At 37.9% G+C, this 18924-nt stretch overlaps 1 protein-coding gene across 1 annotated transcript in view; it reads left to right on the forward strand.

The window, feature by feature from the left end:
* The window catches only part of trpm4a (transient receptor potential cation channel, subfamily M, member 4a), a 135425-nt gene that overhangs the window by 17809 nt on the left and 98692 nt on the right, over positions 1-18924 (forward strand). The window contains exon 2 of the mRNA XM_028813580.2: positions 11048-11109. Coding sequence (XP_028669413.1) covers positions 11048-11109 — 62 coding nt within the window. The remainder of the gene's footprint in view (positions 1-11047; positions 11110-18924) is intronic.

The raw sequence follows: 18924 nt of genomic DNA on the forward strand, positions 1-18924 counted from the left end.
TACTATCACTATATCTTTATAAAGTCTAAGTATCAAATGAGATAATTTCATCTAAAGAAGTGACCTCCAATCTCCATCTTGGGGCCTCCTTGCAGCTGCACGTTTTTGCTCCAACCAGCTTCATAATCAGTGAGTCATTTTGCTGATCTCGTTGTTTACGTAGCTGGTATTTTTTCTTCATTTATTCAATAATTAGGATGCAGCAGTAGTGTGAGATTTACATTCAAAAGAAATACTACAGAAAAATGTGTATTTCTGCCACAGAATACCATTTGTCATTTTCCTATTAATGAGATTAGACCCCAGAGCAGATGGCACACTGAATGCTGAAAGTCTGCAGCTACTCCACTGTCAGACATAATAGCCTGGTCACTGGTGAAAAACACCTGGAAAAGCAAAATGAAAATTATAATGATGGTGAGGAAAATCAAAAAAAAAAAAAGCTAACCCAGTTCTGAAGTTTGTGATGTCAAGCATTTCATCTTTGTATATCACTTTTCCTGGTGTCTGCATCATTCTTTTTAACTGGCTGTTATTAGGATACAATTAGGAGAGCAAATCCCACAATTAAATGCCCAGCTCATGTGTTGCAATAAGGCACTGGTGAGGCAGGAACAGAAGGCATAATCACGTTTGCTTATTGAATGAATGAATTCCGATGTTGCTACAGTGGCACAAATGTATAGTACATGATATAAATAAGCTTGTAGTAGTGCTTTGCTTGCCAGGCACTTCGCGTCTCTGCCGCTTGCGTCATGAAGAGGGGGGCGAACAAACCTCAAGGAGATGCGGTCGCTCCTCCAAAACCCCCTCTTAAACTGTGATACAATGGGAAACAAATACAGGTTTTTTTTTTTTACCTCCTCTTTGCTCGATCAGCTGCTGGATTGCTGCTGCTGCCGTGCTGTGTGATCTGCATCTCGTACGGTGCTTCGAACATTTAAAAGCCTGTACAGCAGCTGTCCTACTCTTTGTCTTTTATTTCTGGCCCCGAGTATGGTTTAATCTCTCAGCACAAACTCTCGTCTTGTGGGACGTGAGTTCTTGATATTTTTTAGTTTATAACTTAAAAACAGAATACGAATCTGAAAATCTAACATCACATTAAAGTTCGATAAATTCTGAAAAGAATGATAAAAAACATATATATGTAGGTTTTAAAATAAGCCTGATTTAAAGCGTGACATAAAACGTGATATAAAAACATTACCGTTGCACTTTTAGGCTTAGGATTTTATATATATAGAGCAGATATATATATGAAAAAATGTATTCTGTGCTTCAGTTATTTACATAGTAAGTAGTGACTTCAACAGTATTAGAAAGAAATAACCAAAATGAGAATTTCCTGGAAAAAAATTAACTTTCAAGGTCTGGAAAAATTGATGGATAGATGACATTGTCAGAATCAGCAAACAATACGAATAAATATAACATATAAGAGAAAAACATATAAATGAATGTAGAAAGTATTTTAAGATAGAGAAGCTTTTATCTGTGGCACCTCTGCACGAGAACCCTTTTTTCACCCTCTCAAATGTACGCAGTTCTTAATGTCTGAAAAACACTCAGGATTAGATCACTTAGAGTTCTCCATTTACATCTGTATAGGTTCATTGTAAATTGTCTCATTTAATAAAATATTTAGAAAGAAAGTGAACAGAAAAAGGGTGGCATGGTGGCGCAGTGGTGGCGCTGCTGCCTCTCAGTAAGGAGACCTGGGTTCGCTTCCCGGGTCCTCCCTGTGTGGAGTTTGCATGTTCTCCCCGGTGTCTGAGTGGGTTTCCTCCGGGTACTCTGGTTTCCTCCCACAGTCCAAAGACATGCAGGTTAGGTGCATTGGCGATTCTAAACTGTCCCTAGTGTGTGTGCTTGGTGTATGTGTGTGCGTGCCCTGCAGTGAGCTGGTGCCTTGCCCGGGGTTTGTTTCCTGCCTTGCACCTTGTGTTGGCTGGGATTGGTTCCAGCAGACCCCTGTGACCCTGTAGTTAGGATATAGCGGGTTGGATAATGGATGGATGGATGGGTGAACAGAAAAATATGAAGGACTGATAGTTACTCCTCCACATCCGCCTACAAATAATTTATATGATATCGTTGGAAAGGAAAAAATCTATGACATAAGAATGTCCTGATCTGACAGAATGAAAACACTAACAAGCGGTACAATTAAATCTGTTATTGCAAGGATTGGTTTCTAATTAAGCAATAGGGTTGGAACAAAAACCTGCAGCCTCTATGGCCTTTCAGGACAGACTTTGCAGACTTCTGTTTTATAGCATTGCTAGACATGTGAGGCACAGCATGACCTCACACATGCCATTATGTCATTATGGCACACTGTAAACAATGGCCAAGCATATTAACAGCATTTGAATTTTAAGAAATTGAAAGAGCAAGTTTGTGAGAGACTTGTGCTCAAGCAAATATCATTTTAAGGAAAGATTCTGCTTTTGACTAGTGTTTGTTTTTGAATTGGATTTGTATGTAACTTCATATTTAATATACTTTAAACAATGTGCTTGAAATATGTCACATGAATATTATAAGACCTGCCTTTTGTTTTTGCGTGTAAATTTCTTAGCATTACCCAGGTTGTTAAATAAGTAAGAAAAACGGAGAGATTTCATAACCAATGTGCTCCATCCACTTCAAGTGTAGGCTTGCCAAACCTGGGATATCAGTCTTCGAAATGATCACAAAAATAAAATGAATTATTTATTCAATATTGATTTATTAGTGTTATTGAGAAGAAAGAGGAAAAAGGCCTAAATACATCTTGTTCTGCAACATGCTCTCTATGGAGAGTATGAAGCAAAATAAACTTAAAAGGCACTTTGAAACTTGACACAAAGAATACATGGGGAAGCCAAAATCTAAATTTTGAAAGAAAACGCAATGAGCTGAACAGTCAGCTGAAGCAAATCAGAAAAGCAATGATGACAAGAGTGAAAGCTCACTTCAAATGATACTCACAGAGACATCATATAGCCAAGGCTATGAAACCACATAACCTCACTGGGACTTTGGATTTACCAGTGGCAATTGATACAGTGAATACAGTATGTTGTCAGAAGCACAAAAACTAAAGAATATACACCTGTCTAATAATACAGTGAAACAAAGAATAACAAAGAATCAAGAGAGCACATTAATGGAGTGACTTAAAACTTCCCCCAGCCTACATTTCACAAATGGATGTTAGGGTAAAACTGCTCATGTTTTGACTTTCGTTTGTTTTATGAGGATGTTTTGCACTGGCTTCAACTTCAGGAGCAGAGGTGGCACAGAACATTTTTTGCTGTCCTAACAAAGTTTATGAAAGATAAAGGAATTCCATGTTGCTGGAATTCTGTACAGATGGAGCACCATCCGTGGCTGATCGGCGAGTTGACTTATTTACACTAATCATGGACATGGCCCCTTCTACAATATGGATGCACCACATGATTGTCTGTGAGCAACTCACAGCAAAGGAACTAAGAGGGGCCCTCGCTGATGTGTTACACCAGGTAACTGCAATGCTCAATTATATCAAACCACATCCACTGCCTATGTGTTTATTTGCAAAGCTTTGCAGTGATATTGCCTTGAGCATGAGAATTTGGGGTAGAATGCTACAAAGATTTTTTGAACTTAGACATGAACTATTGGCATTTTTCATGGATATAAAAAAAATTAATTTGTTCATTTTTTTGTCTGACCAGAACAAAATGTCCCTTCTTGTCTATGTAATGGAAATATTTGAAAGACTTAATGAACTTAACATAAGCATACAGGGGCGAAGCAAACATATCAAGCAGATGAGTGATCATATTATTGGATTTAGGGAGGGACTAGCGTTCTGGAGATAGAATCTTTCCAAAGTAAATTATGCCTCTTTTCCACAGCTATACAAAAGTTTGACAGACAACAGTCTGACTGATCAGTGCCCCACTCAAACAATGACTGATCATCTACAATGCCTGAAGGAGCACTTCACAACTTACTTTCAAAGACTGGATATGTCAAAGTTTAACTGGGTGACTGAGCCATTTCACTGCAACTCAAGCTCTGTGGATCTTCCAGACAGTGTCATCGAACAGCAGCTTGAGTTGTCTTGCGATCAAATGCTGCAAGTATTGCATTCTCATGTGTCACTGGAGGAATTCTGGTTTGGAACCAAAGCAAATTACCTCAAGGTTTTACTGAGTGCTTTAAAACTTCTGGTTCCCTTTTCAAGCGCTTATTTGTACGAAGCTGAACTTAGTGCTCTGGTTTGCCTGATATCAAAGTTCAGGTCCAGGCTGGATGTGACTGATGAGATGAGGTGTGCTCTCTCAACTATACTTCCTGACTTTAACAAGCTGCAAGAGTGACATGCAGGCACAACCATCTCATTAAATGCTGTGAGTACTTTACATGGTTATCCGTGCCATGCTCTATTTTGATGTAAGTTAAATGTTCTGTAATATAATACTGTAACTCGCCATTAAACAATGTACGGAATAGAAAGTGAATGTCAACATTTCAACCAGCTGGGATCACACAAAAGCTCTGATTTAAAAAGAAATTGGATCACAAACCAAAAAAAAAAACTGGGAAGCTCTGGTCTAATACCTTGTGAAATCACCCTTATCTAATGACATAGCATGCGGTATCTTTCGGAAATGCCCATGAAGAAAGATCTCAGCTGATCTCTACCATTCTTTATTCCAACATGTTTGATATTGTTTAGCATCACATTTTCCTAGTCTTGACTAATGAAAGACATGAGTTTATAATTATGGATTGGCCAAGATTAACCTATGGCAACAATTTCCACCATTTCCTTTCACCCTCCTCCTCCAATCCTTACATGTGACAGAAAGACATGCATACACTTTAGGTGAGGGATGCTTGCACTAGACTAAACAAAACACAGTTTTGTCACCATCATCTGCCACATCTCTCCTTCTGTCTCTCCTTTAAGAGTCCAGGGATCTAAATACATCACAAAGGTAATTTATGGATTCCGTCCCAGAAAAAACTTGCTCCAAAAGGTCAAATGCATACATTTAATTTTGTGAGTTTGTAAGTAAGGTCTGACTCTCTATCACATGCAAGAACTGGAAACTCTATGTATGCCTGAGAAAGAAGCAGGAAAGTACGGGCAAAGCTTATGGATGCCTCATTGCAAAAAGCAAAATTATAGGCGACAGTCATGGCTCGAATTAAATTCAGATTTTGAGGAAGGTTTTCAGGTTCCATTTTGGATTGTTGATTTATTTATGCAGCACACAGGATTGGCAGAACCACAGATTGGGTAGATTGAGACAGTTTTTTTACATGGTGCCTTTTGTTAAAAACAAAATCCTGTTGTCGCCCATTGCATTCGCTGTTCTTTCCTCCAGAGTGCTAACAGTTTATGCCATTCCCTTGACTTTTGAGGGGTCAAACAGCAAGTTCAGAAAGCATTGAGATTTGACTCTGTAACATACTGGCTTCCCATGCTGCCCCTGAGCTTCTTGGTGTCCTCTTGGCTGTAGTTGGCAAGCTGACCTTAGCGACTGTCACTCCAGCCTTAATATCAAGTGTCTAAAGGTTTGACTACTTTCTGTCTTCTGTCCATTAGTCTGCCTTATATTTCTCAGTGAATGTCCTTGTGAAGGGCTTCATTTACAGTCACTGGGTGTTTATGGCTGGCAGCCAGGGTTCTGCAGCTGTCAGCATATTAGTTCCGCCAAAGCAAGTTTCAAGTGCAGTTCTTAATGCTGTGCTTCTCCAGTTAAGGATCGATGGTAAAGGGCTGAAGAAATGTGGAAGCTGAAACTGAACTCTAAGTTTCAAGTGCTAGGGGATATTTCTGAAACATCACATTCAGTGACATACAAAAAAAATAGAGAGAAAGAGGTAAAGTTAGCACATGACATGAGGGGGATCAGTCACCAAGACAAGCAGAAGGTATAGCTGTGGCTTAAAGGGGACAAGCTATATGCCTAATTTCGGATATACACACGGACTTGGGCTCTAAACTGGCTCCCCACTTCATATTAAAAGTCAGCAAAAATAAAAATGGTCTAGAAAATTTAGAGGTAGATCATAGGAAACAAACAACTTCTCTTTCTTTATGTTAAAGAGCTAGGATGATGTCCACAATACAACTTCCCCATAATGGCTGTGTCTTTGTTTCACTCCCTGTCCTCATCCTCTTTGCTCCTCCTATTTTGTGGGATTCAGGAACAAGCCCACTTCAGTGTCACTCCCACCTACTTATGTCACTCAAATATGCAAAGTCACCAAAGCTATGACTGCTTTATCAGCGAAAGCAGTTCCATATGAAATTCTGCTGCCGTTCCAGGACAGCTGTCTGACTTTTCAAATCTTTTTTTTTTACTTTTTTTTATCTTTACTCCAACCCAGCTTTCCCCAATACAAAGTTGGCAAGAAGCAAGAGTGTGAGCAAAAAGCTACTTGTGCGACTTAATACTTTCCTGCTCACACAGCATCTTCAGAGTGCATGCCAGCTGCTGGTGAGCCAGGGGTTCATTTCTCTGGGCTATTCTTAGACAAATCCTCCAGTATGGAAAGAATGTGTTGCTGTAGCACAGTGCCAAGGTGGGGGTCATGTTCACTAGTCAGAGCATATTTGTGTAGGACAGCAGTTGGGGAATTTGTCAGCATTCTGAAGGACTGGGTGTGCAAGGGGGTGATGGGTGTTTCTAATAAATGAAACATTTCATTTTGTGAATAGTCCAGACATGTTGCTAAGTCACTTGCATGTTGCTGCTTGTACATTTTTCTAATCTCTATTACATGTATGAGGCTGGTTGCAGTGAGAAAGGTTAAAATGTTAGCTTCATATGTTTATTTCTACCCTTGTAATTAGATGCTAGCATTGCATGAGATCTCATTATTTAAGATGGTAGTGCCATATGCAGAACAACAAAATTATTCTGCAATTAATAATAAATTAAATGTAGTTAGGAGAAATGTAGTTTATTAAGAGTCAAGACTGCTGAAACAACTTTTTGAACTTCTTACTTTGCTTCACATATTTTATTCACTGGCTCATTTAGACTTTTCCTCTTTAACCCCAGTAGTTTTTTGAATATTCTTCTGCTAAACGCTTTTAACTTTTCATTTCCTATTCATTAAATATCTTTATTCCAGGCAGTTTTGGAGGAAGTGTACAACTTTTCCAAGATGTTAGAAGGTAGGCAAACTGAAGCACAGGGCCTGACCACTTAAACTAGAGAGTCTAAAGAGGACCGTTCTAAAGGCTGCTTAGTAACTATATACATTACCCTTGAAGTGATTCTTAGGCTTGGCCCAGAGATTTAGAGTTAGTCTGGAGGTGAAATGGTCAGAGTGGTGGCTCTGAAGCTAGGGATTTGCACTGGAAATTAGAAGGTTGCCAGTTCAAATCCCATAAACGCCAGAAGTGATATCACTCTGAAAATTGCTCCGTCTCTGGTATGATGATAACCTGCATACAGCCCTGCAAGCAGGTCCTCCATCTTACAGGGAAAACTCAGGGGTTGGTGGCAGATTTGCCCCGGAAGCCACTGTAAAAAACTTCACACTGTTCCATTCAAACTAATGTGGTGCTGAGGTGTCAGGTCTTAATTTGTGATCCTGGGATCTCATTGTGTGGTTATACACTGTATCAGTGCATGCTCCCAATCTCTCTCTCTCTAGAGTTGAAAGGTCAATTGGAGTGAAGTCAGGAAGGAACACTGTTATAATGGCAGTTTTTTTTTACTGCAGGCTGTCAGAGAGCTGTCAAAGCACAATGTCAGGTACCCTAAATTGTGCACTAATCCATTGTAGAACATTCTTAAATACAGTCATAAACTTTCACGCTGGATACTTCTGTTAGATCGATCAAAAAGCTTTTCTTAGCTTTTGGGTGGAGACCAGAATTGTTGTAGACTGAAACAGAACATGCAAACACCATGCTAAAGACACAACTAAGCCAACAGGTGAAAAAAGGGTTTTAAAGCACTTCATAAGTCACTGCATCCCTGTCACAGTAAAGTCACTGTGTACAATAAAATAGCCAACATACATCACTGGGCAGGAGGGGACACTTGCTTATATAGGGACTGTGGCTTAACTGGTAAAGTCTGACTGCATATTACAAGTTCTTGAGTTCAGTCAGCCTTCTATGGTTGCAAATGAGGAAATATTTAAACAGCAGTACTGAACTTGCAAAACAGTCTATGAATGGTGCTCACAAGAGAAAAGGTGCACCACAACTTGTAGTTTGTGGTTGTTATATAAGAGATATACTGTATATCATGCTAGAGTATGTAATATAGAGTATGTAAAAGAGGTAATACTGAGTTTGATGAAGTGTGTTTAAGATGGATGGGTGAATGGTTGGATGGAGTTTCATGTCAATCAGTCCTTTTTGTGATTGGGGTTACTCAGGAATCATGGGTGAAATGCAGGCACCCAATCCAAATGAGTCACCAAACAATCACAGTTTATATGAATGCTTTATGGTTTAGGGTGTATTTTCAGGGGAAATCCTACAGTTTATTAAAGCATGTAAGTGAGGAGCACTATAAGAAGTCATTCACCCATATATGGGAAGCACAATTATAAGTTTCGATACTGTTAGGGTAAAATATCTAATGTAGCACCTTTAACCTATTAAAGAGCCTTTGCTGTTCAGCAGTTTATAGAGGGAATGGGGCATAATTCAGGCATGCTAACTGGGGTTGTATTCAGATACTCTCAAAACATAGTGAGTTGCAGCCCCATGGAAAATGTCCTGGACAAACACACAAGAAGGGATGAATATGAGCAGGAAAAAAGAAATAAATTAACCTAGAGCAATCATAGCTAATAAACTTCTTATTCACGTCTATACCTACTGAAATGTGCTGGTTTTATTCCTGAGATAGATTTCTCTTTCATGTGGAGCATTCAAGCCCATCTGTTGGGTTATTTACTCCAGGACCTTGGCTTGTATATCATAACTAATGATACCAACCAGTGACTGAACCATTTCCAAATTGACTTTTGTCATGTGAAAATTAGACCAGGTGTCCCTTTACTCATCAACAGGCACCAGCTCCTTGTGGAGGGTTTCATACTCTAATAAACAGTTTCAAACAATCACAACCAAAAATTCAGGTACTCAGATGGGAAAACAGTAAAAATGGACAGGACTACTGGCACATACTAGCATATTTACTTTAAGAGACAGTGCTCAAAATTGCCTCTTTAGAAGTTATCTTTTAATTTCCTTATATTATTCTATCATTGTTTTTAAATATTTTTGAAGAAACTCAAGTTGGCTAGTATATCTCTTTATATTTCCAGTTAGATTACTCAGCACATATTTCCACCTTAAGATGGTATGACATGGGAACTGTCTGGGAGAATTTACAAAGTTTCACAGCAGAGAGAATGAATCTGTAGGTGACTAAACATGGAAGAGGATTGCGTGAATTAAAGCCAATTTGGAATCGTGACAGGGGGCCGCTCTTATCCCATGATACAGATGCATGTACTCCTCATAACTTGGCTCAGGATTATTTTTCATTTATCAGAAATCTGAAGATGGTAACTCTCTCCAGTCAAATAATAACAGGGAAATCCAGCTTCTCAATATTTTAAGCCACTTTTCATGTTATTGTTGACTGGTACAGCCTGTATTCCAAAGTGGGGAAATAGCTACTGTAGGCCACAGCTGCTGGCACATTCCAAAATTATTTTTTTAATAAAAGAAATAAAGTATGTGGACTTACACAGTCAATACGATGTATGGCCCCATGCCCTGTCTTCTTCCTACTGCTCTCACATACTTCCCTGTCTTCTTTCAAAGTCACTCCCAAGATGAGTCATTTCTAACGTAATTACACATAAGGTGGCAAGGTACAGAGTTCCCCAGCCAGTTCAGCTGCCAGAGGATGCTTTAAGGTAATTTGGCTGGGAATATATCCAGGGTCGCTATGGCAAAATCCTGCTACGGGATCATTAATGGCCTCTGAGAATTGAATTAATCCCTTCACTTTTGCACTGCTTTTACATTAAGGCTTTGCTCATTCAGCAGTAACTCAACCAGCTTCCCTTTGGTAAAAAAAATCCTGTGGTGAGCCAGTGCTTATAGATGTTAACCAAGATTGGGCCATTTTTTCTTCTCACCCATTTTTCTACTAAGTGTAAATGTGAACCCAGGTCAACTGACCTCATTTAATGAACAGATATTTATATATAGAATGGTGATCATGAAAACCCCCTTGGAACTGGTTGGATGCCGGACTAGAACCCTTGTTAGTTTTGATGACAGATCTGGTATTTTGTTCAAATCTCTGGTATTTTGCTATTGGTTAGGACACAGCGGCAGAACTGCTGCACCTGCTGGGACTCTTTTTTAGTTTTCACTGCTCTCTGCGTCTCAGTTGAATATTCACACTAAGAGTCCAAGCATTTAAGGGAATGGGATACATTTTAAAGCCTTCTGAGAAGAAGATTTATTATTAACAAACTGGCCTGTCCATTTGTTAGATTTGCTGTTACATCTGCAGAAATTGATAAATGCCATCTATCAGTTTCATGTGGTCACATAAGGACATTTAGCTAGGTGAAGGGCATATTTCACTTTATCTTGTTAGTGACAGCAATCAGTGCTAATCTGGTCCATGGAAGTAACCCAACCTCACTGCTCTGACTGCTGACATGGCTAGGGAGGCTTTGCGAGAGCCAATCTAAACCAGAAAAGCACATGAGTGTAAAGGTACACCCCACCTGCTGCAAAGCTTTCAGGAGAAATGTGCAGAGACCCTCATTTTAAAATATGACCAAATGGAAAAATAAATTGGGCAATTCCAGAAAAATTTCTTCTTAACCCAAAATCACCAAAGCTCTGTTTTCCCTTTCATCACAGATGCCAGGAAACTGTATTATGTATTACGTAGCATTTGCTTACATTTACAGAAACAACTTACTTGGGAAAAGTAGCAAAACAAGACCGTGACACTGCAGGGATAAGAGGCCACTCAACTGCTTTTGCATTGACATTCCTCTTTAATTATTTATTGTTAATTTCTTTTTTAATCTATTTATTTTGCAGAGCTGGATCCCAAAAATAATAAAGAAAAATGTGTGCAATACTTTCATAGAGGACCCCACAAGGTAAGAGTGCTTGATAATCTTGACAGAGACCTTAAAAGTGCACTCTGATATAACAGAATTTCCTTCCAAGAGGGAGGCTTCCACAGGGCTTTTTATGAGCCATAAACTTCAAATTTCAAAGTTAATTTATTTTTTTGTTAAGCATACAACTCAATGAACTAATACAATAATTACAAATACTGTTTTAAAAATGTAAAGCAAAATAAACACAAACATAATGTTGCAACATAAATAAAGAAATATCATGCAATAAATTGATAAGTACAGTATGGTATTAGTTCAGATTCTCACTGTCAGATTCAGGCTGCTCATGAATAGGATTCCATAGGCAAGCTACAACAGCCTCATTCAGACAGAAGATGTCCATATGCACGCTAATCGTAAATGACGACTCATCCACTCCAAGGCAGACCAGGTCCAACCATGGACAGTGAGAAAAGAAAGAAAATGGAAAAGACTTAGCAATGGCAAATCAAAAACAACTGCTTAATTAAAAAGTGATGCAATAGGAAACAACCTCGGCAGCCACACTAATGTGAGGATGCTGCATACCTTCAGATTTGATGTACAGTAAATGATGAGGCCAATGGAGCTTCCCTGGTAAGAGTAGGCATATTGTGCTCTATAGCTAAAGGCACTGCATCATACACTAGCTCTATTTATTGAAGAATTTTAAAGAGCCATACATTTTAAGACTGTAATGTGCAGTGCATTCGGGAGTACAGGCACATATATGATCTGTAAAGCAAGGAATAGCTGATCTATTTCAAGCTAAATCAAAATAATAAATTGATTTTATATGTAACCTTTCTTGATGTTATTGATAATGTAATACGTGCAACATAATAATGCTAATTTAAGGAACGCTCTACAAAAATGTATATTTTTTTTATGTTACTTACCCCATGTAGTTTGTAGTGATTGCTGATTAAAAAAAATTATCTCATGCTTTTATACAGAAGGGAGAGAAAAAAAGTTTAGGATTTAAAAGAACACAATGACGACCAATGCTGCACAACAGCATACAATGTGAAAAACATTCATGGAAGAAGGAAAAAAAAAACCTCACATTGCCACACAATTCACAGGTCAGTTATCAAAACATACAAAACACATGCATTTTTTGCTAAAATATTGTTAAACTCAGTGCACATAATAAACTGGAAATTCATTCCTATTATAATGTGCTTCTGAATTAAAGATCTGCCTCTTCATTCATTCATTCATTCATTCATTCATTCATGGTCAAGAATCCATCCATCCATCCATCCATTTTCCAACCCACTGAATCCGAACACAGGGTCACGGAGGTTTGCTGGAGCCAATCCCAGCCAACACGGGGCACAAGGCAGGAACCAATACCGGGCAGGGTGCCAACCCACTGCAGTGGTCAAGAATCCTTTGAGATAAAATAATATAAAATAGTACATTTGTAATAACTCATAATAATATAATAATTCCATGTAAACATTCCAAAACAAAAAAAAACAATAATATGTAAAAACATCAGCAATAAAATAATAAAAAATAAAATAACTATCCATAATGTTCCAGATACTTAACACATAAAAATATAATAATTCCAAAAATATTTTGAAATTAGGTGTTTCTGATAGTGTCATACTTTTTATAATAATATAAACTTACTTAAACTTAAATGCACAGAAGCCACGGTCCCAAACAGAATGACAGATTCAAATAAGAATTCAACATATAATAACATAATAAAGTTGGGTAAAATAACTCCACAATAACATCAACATTTTAGCAATAATATATGTAAATAACAAATATAACAATTGATCATAAAGTAATAAAATCAAGTATTAAAGTAAACAGAAAAATAATCAATCATAAAAATGTAGCAATTTTAGCAAAGCCTTTTTCTAATGGAAAACACTTTAATACATGTCCACATAATAATTCAGGTGAAATGTTTTGAAACAGAAATGTAATGGCTAATAAATATTTTATAAGTTCATCAAAACATTGTAAAACAAAACTGACAGATTTAATAAATATATGATTGTCAGTAATTTTCTACAATAATATAAACTCTCCCATTAATTGCTGCAGTTCTATTTTATGTTTCATTGTCCAGTTTTATTATGCGTTTTTGAAGTTATGTTATTATAAGTTAAGTACTTTAAGTATTTAGCAATGTCTATTACATGATTACTGCGGTGGGTTGGCACCCTGCCCGGGATTGGTTCCTGCCTTGTGCCCTGTGTTGGCTGGGATTGGCTCCAGCAGACCCCCGTGACCCTGTGTTCGGATTCAGCGGGTTGGAAAATGGATGGATGGATATTACATGATTAATTATATAAAGTTTTTGCAGTTGTTAACAGACAGCCTTCTAGAAAAAAAGTTATCCTTTGACTTCCAAAAAACAGACTCAGTTAGTTACTGCCAGGATGCATTCTTTTAAACTTATCCCGGATTTACTTCCAGTCCATTCTGGGAATCGTTTCTGGAGTCAGTGACACGCTCCAGGCATAAAGCCTTTAGGTTAGGGTGCCCTCTGGAGGCTGTCGATATTACAGCACTTTTAAACTTAAATTTATACATACAGTAGTTAAGTGCACTATAGAAATACAGTGCATGGTTCAGAGATGCCTGCTGATTTTTCTTCTCAGCAACACTTCAGAAGCATTTTCCTGCTACTATCTAGTGTAGTGGGAAATAATGCAAGTCACCAGAACTTCTCTTTGAATGTGATGCTCCCAGAAAATAGAATTCAAGAATTTTCTCTACACAGTCAGGGTTTAGTACATCATAAAGGCTCATGCCTAGTCCACTGAAAGGTTTAAAGGTTTTCTGCCTGTCACAGTGGTTTTCTCCATTACTCTGTACAAACTGCTGTGGCCATGTTCTCAGTCTGATGCCACTTCTATACTCACACCATCCCTTTCAATCTCAGGTCATTACAATGTCCACTTTAAAACATGATTATTGGCCTTATTTAATAACTATAAGATGGTACAAGACTTTTTTACAACAGGGATGTAAACAGCATAACAATGATGTGGGCAACATAAAGCAATTTAGGCTTAGAGTTGTGTGTGCTTCATTAGGTATCAAAATGCTCAAATATAAACCAGCCTAAGCAGTGAAACTGTTTTGCTGTGATGATTAACACACAAACTGTCCTTAATATTATCAGAGAGTGATTCTACAAAGAGAGTTTCAGGCTCAACTCTGCGCATTATTTTTTGTAGGATAAGTTTCTTCATAGTCTGCCTTTTATAGAGACTATGGTTTCCAATGTTTACTATACTAATTGTCCTGTTTGTTAAATTTCTTCTGATCTTGGTAGTAATGTCAAGCCATATTTTGAGCATATATCTCTTGAATGACATCATGCATGCCAAACAAAGTCTTAGACCTACTCAGAAAATAAAAGTTCATTACAATTCCTGGTTGTCTGGTTGGGATTGTCCAGTGGTGTAGTGCACCCATTTTTAAATCCAAGTACATCAGAAATAATCATGAAGTCAAAACTTTCAACATGACTTCATCCATCATCAGACCCAATTAATTCATTAATGAATATATACAATACACTCAGAGTAAATTATTAGAAACACTTGTATAGCTTCGTATGCATGCAATTATCTCATTAGCCAATCATGTGGCAGCACCACAATGTTTAAATCATGCAGATACAGGTAAGGAGCTTCAGTTCATGTTCACATCAAACATCAGAATGGAGAAAAAAAACGTGATCTCTGTGATTTCAATTGTGGCATGATTTTTGGTGCCAGACAGGCTGGTTTGAGTATTTTTGTAACTGCTGATAACCTGGGATTTTCATACACAACAGTCTGTAGAGCTAACTCTGAATGGTACAAAAAACAAAAAACATCCAGTGAGCAACAATTTTGTGGATGGAAACATCTTGTTGATGACAGAGGAGAATGACCAGACTCATTTGAGCTGACAGAAAGGCTATGGTAACTCAGATAACCACTCTGTACAACTGTGGTGTGCAAAAAAATTATCTCAGAATGCGCAACATGTCAAACCTTGTGACAGATGGACTACAATAGCAAAAAAACATGTTGGGTTCCAATCCTGTCTACCAAGATCAGAAATCTGAGGTTGCAGCCGGCACATGCTCACCAAAACTGGACAGCTGAAAACAAGAGAAACATAGCCTAGTGTGATAAATTTCCATTTCTACTGAGGTACACAGATGGTAGGGGCAGAATTTGGCACCAGCAGCATGAATCCATGCACCCAACCTGCCTTGTGTCAACAGTCCAGGCTGGTAGTGGTTGTGTAAATGGTGTTGGGAATGTTTTCTTGTGTCCTTTAATAACGCTCAATGATCACTTGAATGCCATGGGCTATTTGAGTATTGTTGTTAACCACATGAATCCCTTCATGGCTACAATTTACCCATCTTTTATTGGCTACTTCTAGCATGACAATGAACCATGTCACAAAGTCGTCACAAACTGATTCCATGAAAATGATGATGAGTTCAGTGTTTTTCAGTGATATTCCTGGTTATCGACTTTGAATCCAGTAAAACACCTTTGGGATGCTGTAGAACACAAGAGTTGGTGCATTAACATGCAATTGACAAATCTGCATAAACTACATGATGCAATCATGTCAACACAGACCAGAATCTCAAAGTAGCATTTCCAACATCATCCATGCCATGAACTGGGGCTGTTTTGAGAGCAAAAGGAGGCCCTACTCAGTATTAGTAACAGAGCTCCTAATAATTTGTTCAGTGGATGTATAACATAATTGTCATCCATCAGTCTGTCTATATCTCCATTTATATGGTTGTCTAATCCAATTCCTAGTTGTGTAGGCCCCAAGGCAGGAACAGGCACTAGACTAGGTGACACTTCACCATTGTGTAATGTAACCAAGAAGTTATATTTTAAAACTTTTTAAAAATTCCAACTAATGTCATAATTGGAAAAACAATTTCTTTTATTTAACTTTTGTTTTATCAGTTTCTGCTATCATTATAAAACTGAGAATGTATTAACCATAACTGACTTGTGTAAGACTATTGAAACATTTGCATTTATGCCATCATTTTCAGCACATAGGAATCTTTTTGCTCTTTGGGTCAATTTTATTTTTGTAATTCTTTTTCTTCCTCATAGTTTGCTCCAGTAATGTATTTTAAGAACCTCACCACTCCACACCTTCAACTTCAATGAGAACTGGCAGGCAGAGTAGGCTTGACCCTCCTGAAGTCTATGATTATCTCTTTTTTCTTATTGATGGCTACCTGCAGATGAGTGTCCTTCATCTGTGTCCTGTATTCACTCTCCTGACCACTGCTGATACACTCAGCTATAGCTGAATCATCAGACAGTTTCTGCAGATGACATAATTCGATATTGTATCTTAGGTCTAAGGTGTACTATACATGATAAAGAAGAAAGGAGCCAGTACAGTTCCTTGTGGAACCCCTGTGCTGCTCATGACCATGTCCAATACAAAGTTTTTAAGTCAGGCAAACTTCTCTACCAGTTAAGTAGGCCAGTATCCAGGACACAGTGGAAGCATATAGACCGGAACTTCTCCCCCAGCAGTTAGGGCTATAATGTATTGAATGCACACGTGGAAAAAAAAAGATATCTTCACTCTGCTACCCTGTTTCTCCATTTAGTATCTATATCATAGCATCATCCATCCCAATGTTGATCCTGGTAGGCAAACTGCAATAGTGCCCAGTACTGTTTTGACCAGGGGCTGCAAATGAGCCAGTGTTATCCTTTCAAAGGTTTTCATAAAGTGTGAGGTCAGAGTCATCGGTCCATAGTCATTTAAAACTTTCAGCTGCACTATCTTGAGGACTGGTACAACACAAGATGCATTCCAGACAGCTGAAACCTTTCGTAGGATCAAATTCAGTTTGAAGATATGCTGGAAATCTTTACACAGTTGCACAGCACACTCATTCAGTATATTAGGGTTAACACCATCAAAATGAAGAGTTCATCAAAGTCAGTGGGAAATATCATGAAGGATTTTAACATCTCCTGTTATGTCTCACATCTCATTTTCAGCACAGAGCCAGAGTTTTTTTTCCAATGCCTCGTATATCTATCTAGAGCCTTTACCAACTGGACCAGCAATTAGTCACCTGCATACTGCTTTCTGAATTATCTTTTACCTAACCATTGACTATACTGTAGAGCTTTTATTTTTTCACATTTCATAATGAATGTATTTGTGTGTGACTCATAGCCAACTCCCAGTCTGATTTGCACATGGACACATGCCAGTTTGCCTGCAGGGTGAATACATTAGTGCATGTCTAAATCCTCTTTTTGACAGTTTCTGTTTTTAAAGCTATTGTCCCTTTTATGCCTTTTGATAAAGTGCTAGGTATGACTATCAATCAATCCACACATTTCATTTCACAGTGATTTAATAAGAATGGTCAAGTTTTCTGATGACCCCATTCTTTCTGGATTCATCACAGATTAGGATGAGTCAGCATACAGGCAAAAGGTAACCAAACGGTTCAACTAGTGTAGCGTTTATAGTAATAATATTAAAAATCAGGCCAATAAGAGTAACATATGATTTGTAGACAATTAAAAAATATGTTTGTTTTTTTACAGATTATGTTTATTATTTTAATAATAAAATTCTCACCATTATTCAGCAGTGGCAAGGATGTAGAGGTAATGGAGAATTTCATGTTTCTGGGTATTAACCACCTGCACCCTCTGACTATGGGGAAGAACACATCTGTTGTGGTCAAGAAAGCTCACCAGAAAAAGTTCTTTGTTTGACACTTTTCTGTACAAAGTCTGCTATTGAAAAGTATTTTTATCTTTTCCATTACTATGTGCTATGGTAATATCTCTACGAGAGACCAGAAGCAGATAGAGAAAATGCTCCTAAATTATTGGATGGCAACACTTATTGTGAAGTCACCATAATCTTTCAGAGTGAAATATCAAACCTTAAAGATCTTATGTCACCCATCGCACCGCACATCACCAGTTCACTATCCTTCCATATGACAAATGGCTTAGGACAACCAGGTTTCATAATAGCATTTACCCCACACACAGCAGAAAACATTAAACTTATGATCTTGAGTTTCAGTCTCTTTCATATTATGCTATTATTTTTATTTGCTATATAATTCAGAAGGAGCATCTTTTTGATGGATGTGATAAGGTTGGCTGATTGAGAGTCATTGGAGAAGTATGGTTACTGTTCTTATTATGCTGTGTATTTGTATTAATGTTTTATTTGTATGATCTTCATCAAGTTAACATAGCTCTAACTGGTGTTGTTATGGTGCCAGCATGAAATAAATTATTCCTATTTTGTCATTTGAGCAGTTTGATAAATGCGCCTGCCTCACTGATCCAGTGACCCAGTTTTTAATACCATGCCTGATCATTGCCTACTTGGAGTTTGCACATTCTCCCCAGCATCTGTGTGTTTTTTCCCCACACCTCCTAAAAAATATTTAGGTTAGGACAATTAACACTCGAATTCCTGAAGCCTACAAAAAATTCATAATCCCAGGCCACCTTAAATTCCTTCGCACCTCTTTTCATCAGTGTCTTTTGTTTTGCAAATGTGTCGATCAGCACAAGCAGCACACGGCCTGTTATCCCATCCCCCCAACCGCCGGAGCCAAGTCCATTGCAAAATTCTCAGAGCTCAGGTATCTCTATCTGGGAATGAAGTGCCTGGAGTTGTATAGGAGAAATAATGTATCATTTTTTGGAATACATACATTTCATGTATGTTCCATTTCTACAATGTTTTGTGTAAGTGTAAGATGAAAGGAAATGCGAGGCAAGAAAT

The sequence above is a fragment of the Erpetoichthys calabaricus genome, chromosome 11, assembly GCF_900747795.2.
Source record: "Erpetoichthys calabaricus chromosome 11, fErpCal1.3, whole genome shotgun sequence".
Lineage (NCBI taxonomy): Eukaryota > Metazoa > Chordata > Cladistia > Polypteriformes > Polypteridae > Erpetoichthys > Erpetoichthys calabaricus.